Source organism: Pinus tabuliformis, chromosome 3_1 (genome assembly GCF_031772625.1).
Source record: "Pinus tabuliformis cultivar Carrire ecotype Pingquan chromosome 3_1, CPIR1, whole genome shotgun sequence".
In the NCBI taxonomy this organism is placed as follows: Eukaryota; Viridiplantae; Streptophyta; class Pinopsida; order Pinales; family Pinaceae; genus Pinus; species Pinus tabuliformis.
The window spans coordinates 151,166,668-151,171,581 of record NC_142301.1 but is presented as its reverse complement, the minus strand read 5'-3'; the positions used below and the strand labels follow the sequence as shown (position 1 = coordinate 151,171,581).

The 4,914-nt window shown below is 34.5% G+C and overlaps 1 protein-coding gene across 1 annotated transcript; it reads right to left on the bottom strand.

Moving 5' to 3' along the window:
* Nucleotides 1-3,588: 3,588 nt before the first annotated feature.
* LOC149186244 (uncharacterized) lies at nt 3,589-4,455 on the bottom strand. The gene has a single exon (XM_089409273.1). It carries the CDS (start codon nt 4,453-4,455, stop codon nt 3,589-3,591), a length of 867 nt encoding a protein of 288 aa, XP_089265399.1.
* Nucleotides 4,456-4,914: the final 459 nt, after the last annotated feature.

The window sequence follows — 4,914 nt, the reverse complement described above, 5'->3', positions numbered from 1 at the left end:
GGAGATTGGATATTTTGTTCACACCAAATGTTCTAAAGATGAAGTAACAACTATGAGGCACAAGTTTGTATTGATACCTATTCCATGATAACAATGTTATGGGTGTTGGTAGCGGCAAATCAAGGTGTTTGTGAGCAATTTTGGTGAGTAGTTAAATCTTAATGATTTTATATGGTGGAAAAGCTTGCTCTTCAGGCTAGTTTGCCTATGAAAAAAGAAGCTTAAATCCTTGTTGCTCAAATTGACTAAACATTTGAAGAAGTTGTGTTTATGAGAAATTTTGGTGAGTAGTTAAATCTTAATGATTTTATATGGTGGAAAAGCTTACTCTTCAGGCTACTTTGCCTATGAAAAACTTAAACTAGCTTATGAAGAAGCTTAAATGCTTGTTACTCAAACTGACTAAACATTTGAAGAAGCTTAAATGCTTGTTGTTCAAAGCGACTAAACATTTGATACCATCTGCTACATCTTCGAATATTTCCTCACTAACAACAATTTTTAGAGGCTTTCTTCTCGCTGTTATAGTTTCATACACTGACTTGGCTTGGGATAACCACCACACAAGTTGGCCCCTTTTTAATGTGGCTACATGCTTTATAGTGGAGTAGGAAGCATTGTTGTCTCCAAATCCCCCCTTTTTCTGTAATTCAGGCATGCTCTGCATTTCAAGTGCTCCTATTGTTCCTTACAACTTCTTGTCTTACATCATAAACTACATTACACTACTCCTATTGTTCCTTAAAACTTCTTGTCTTACATCATCAACTACACTGCACTAGATTTTCCCATCAAAGATGCAGATTTTATATCAAAAGTTATGAATAATTGGGAACGGATGTCTAGCTCATTTTCATCTAATACATGGTGATGTCTGAAATTTGTGAGTTTTTGATGCAAATTTAGATTTGGAAAGATAAGCATCATATTATTAGCTATAATATTTTTCATGAATTAATGTTATTTTATTTAGCTTATCTAATGTCATCTACTGCTTGTATTTTTTCAAAACCTATCAAATATTTTCTATTGGAACTTGAAACACTATCTTTGAAGATTAAGACTGCTTGTATTTTTTCAAAATCTATCAAATATTCTCTATTGGAACTTGAAACACTATCTTTGAAGATTAAGAGGCAATCTCTGTTGGAAAGGTAAGCGATTTTTCTTTATCTTCTAGTTCTGAATGACATTTTGTTTACTAATTTTTATTTTCAATAATGTTTTATATTATTATTCTTAAAAATATGGCTTACCGCGTTTCCTTTGCAACATTTGGTGCAATTGCTAGTTACTTTTATTTATAATATATATAGTAAGTATACTATTGCATAAGAGATGATTATATAACATAAAAATTTTAGAAATAAAAATTATAGTGATTTTGAGATTATGGAACTTCGTAACTTGTAAGTATTATTTTTTTAAGTCTTGGTGAATCTGTGACATATTGGATTAAATCTAAATGACTCCTAACATCAAGCTTAGGAGCTACCACTATAACATCAAGAGGATCAAACCTAGTGGCTACTATTATAACACCAACAATATATACCACTATAACATTAAGAAGATCAAACCTAACCTAGTGGCTACGATTATAACACCAATAGTATATCCTCGAGCAAGATACACTAAAACTTATGACTTAGCAAGACCCTAGACTACACAGATAAGATGGAGTCTACTCCGTGAGCCTTATCATAATAGGCAAAAAATAACCTTGTAAGATTTTAAAGTACTAAGATTTTCTTTTATGATGCAGTGTAGTTTTTATTTCCAAAATTTTTCACCCATTATATTTTTCGGCCACTTTTCTTTTCATTAACTCATTAACGAGAAAAATACACTAGAAACTTATGACTTAACAAGACCCTAGACTCCACAAATAAGAGGGAGTCTACTCCGTGAGCCTTATCATAACAGGAAAATAGTAACCTTGTAAGACTTGAAAGTGCTAAGATTTTCTTTTATGATGTAGTGTAGTTTTTATTTCCAAAACTTTTCACCCATAATATTTTTCTACCCTAATGTTCTTTTCTTTTCATTAATCCATTAATTCTTTGATGGTAAGTACTTACACAGGGAAGAAATACCATAGAACCCCATTAATTCTTTGATTGTAAGTACTTACATAAGGAAGAAAGATTAGAGAACTTAGTTATGCACAAATTTACAATGGAAAAGATATTCACAATCAACAAAGATAAGATTTTGAAATTTGACTTCTTTATTGAATTCAATTTATTGGGATTTTGTTACTCTTTAAATTAAATTGAATAATTGAAAAAAATGGCAAATGAACAAATGCCATATAGAGTAAGTTCTGGTTTTTTGGGCATGTGGTATTGATAATCCATGATATTGGTCCATATTATAACAAAGTTCATTTACAAATTAAAAAAACAAAACTCATCTACAAATTAAAACTCTCCATCATAAATGTTGGTAAATCCCAATTATTCTGTTCCATATTTTTATATATATAAATATAATTAACTTATACCTCAATTCTTTTTATTATTGCTCAGTAATATTAATATTAATATTAATAATTTAAAATAAAATTATAACTAAATAAAATTTTATTTTATGACTTTTTATATGATGTATAATAGTGGTTTGTTATGTTTCTAAGAAGGGATGCATATCAACATCTTAAATTATATAGCTGTATTAGTTAATAAATATCTGAAATCTTTTACACCTTCGATGTGGGATGGATGGAAATGAATCTACTCCATTACTGTCACTGCAGTCTTTAATAGAAGGTTTCTATTTTGGATAGCAAACCGGTATGGAAGAGGGATTTAATGTGCAAACCAAAATTAGACAAATCGATAAAGAGGAAAGAAACTATCCACATATTCTCAAATTTCATATTTATGATTTGCCAACCAGAGGAAAATTAACAAGGCGAAATTGTATACTTTGTAGTAGCTAGGGGAGAAATTTATCATAATAAATCTGTTTTTTTTTTTAACCAAATGGGGAGGGATTTGTTGGATCCCGATGGATTGTTGTATTTTTCAATCATTTTTTTTTCAAATCTTGCTCTAAAATAATATATTATACTGTTGTATAGGAGACTACTAGATAACAGCAAAGTTTTAGAAATTGGTACGAAAGAAACCCACTGTGATTCTGAAACCATGTAGCTCCGTAACTTGTAAGCTTTATTAATAAGCGCCAAGGTTTTCTTTTATGGTGCAGCGCAGTTTCTATGCCCAAAAGTTTTGACCACATAATATTTTTGTGTCCCGTTATGCACTTTTCCTTTCATTAACCCGTTAATTCTTCGATTATAAGTACTTACAGAAGGATGAAAGATTATAGAACTTAGTTATGGACAAAAATACAATGGGAAACATACTCCGCAATCAGGAGACATAACTGTGTGGAATTTGACTTCCTTACTCAATTTGGATCAATGGGATTTCGTTACACGTTAATACTATTTTCTAGTTCCATGCATGAATGAAAAAAGAAAAATCTGAAGGCAGGCCACAGTCGATGTTGTGTTTGGAACTGAAGGAGTGGAGTGGCATCGTGGATTTGAAAATGAACAAAGCATGTCCTAGTCCAGGATTAAACAGCCAATAGTGCACATCCCATAAGATTTGAACACAAACTCCTTCTACATAAATGGTATCTTTGCCCCTGAATTTCCAAGTCGATGTTGTGTTTGGAACTGAAGGAGTGGAGTGGCATCGTGGATTTGAAAATGAACAAAGCATGTCCTAGTCCAGGATTAAACAGCCAATAGTGCACATCCCATAAGATTTGAACACAAACTCCTTCTACATAAATGGTATCTTTGCCCCTGAATTTCCAGGGCAATTGATTCACTTCCACGGCAAGTTTCCTATCAACGCTGATAAAAAGTGCCGGATCGTCATCTCCTCTTGTGCAGCACTCAATGGATACTTCATGTGACCGCCCGCCATCGCCAAACTGAGCCACCGTAGATAAATATTCCTTGCCGACGATATGCTGCTTTCTCGACACCAGAACCGCCTTGATGCCGCCGGAGGGCCCGAACTCGGTTTTCCTGTATACCTCCTTCTCCATGTCTCCCAACATCAAAACCACCTCGTCATCGCACAAAATGGCAACGTAATATCCTCGTCCAGGTTCAGGCCCCGAAGCGAACCTTGCAGATCGCAGGTCCCAGACTACTTCGACTCTTCTTCCATCGATAATGTTGGAGCTCTTCCATGATCCATGTTTTCTCCAGAATTTCCAGGGCTTCATCTCTATTCTGCAGACGATTTCATTCGATGGTTCTCCGACTGCAACGCACAGGCACCCTTGACCCATTACATTCTTGCACCATGTAACGGTTACAACAAGGTCTCTGTCCCCAAATTTCGTATGGTAGGTGGATGCCACTAGATTCTGCATGGTTTTCCCACTACTCTGGCCTGAGAAGCAAGAAGGCAACCCAGCTCTCATTTTTCTTGATAGATCAAAATTCTAAGAATGGGATTCGCAGGTCCTGTTCCTTGGGATACTTAAAAATGTTTTTATAATATTAAAGGTATAGAAAATGAAGACAAGGCTCCTACATCAAACTGTACTCCACTCCAGAGAGCGAGACGAATGCATGGAAACAAATGACAAATAGGTATCTTACCACCAAGTCTTGGATCCTATAGATATAAAGGGAGTTAATCCAACCATATAGCTCGCTTAAGACACAATCGCGCATACTGTCAGCCTCCCCGTGGCTTCGCAAGACCAGCCCTGTGACCAAAGCACAAGACATCATTATAAAATCTATAACCGGGAGCCGTCTACAAAAGGGTATGATCTTCGGTAATTTTTAATTACCAGATTCGTGTTCGAAGCATTTCTTTCTTACTAGAAATTAGCCAATCTCTTCGGAGCTGATCTTTTGGAATTTCTCAAATC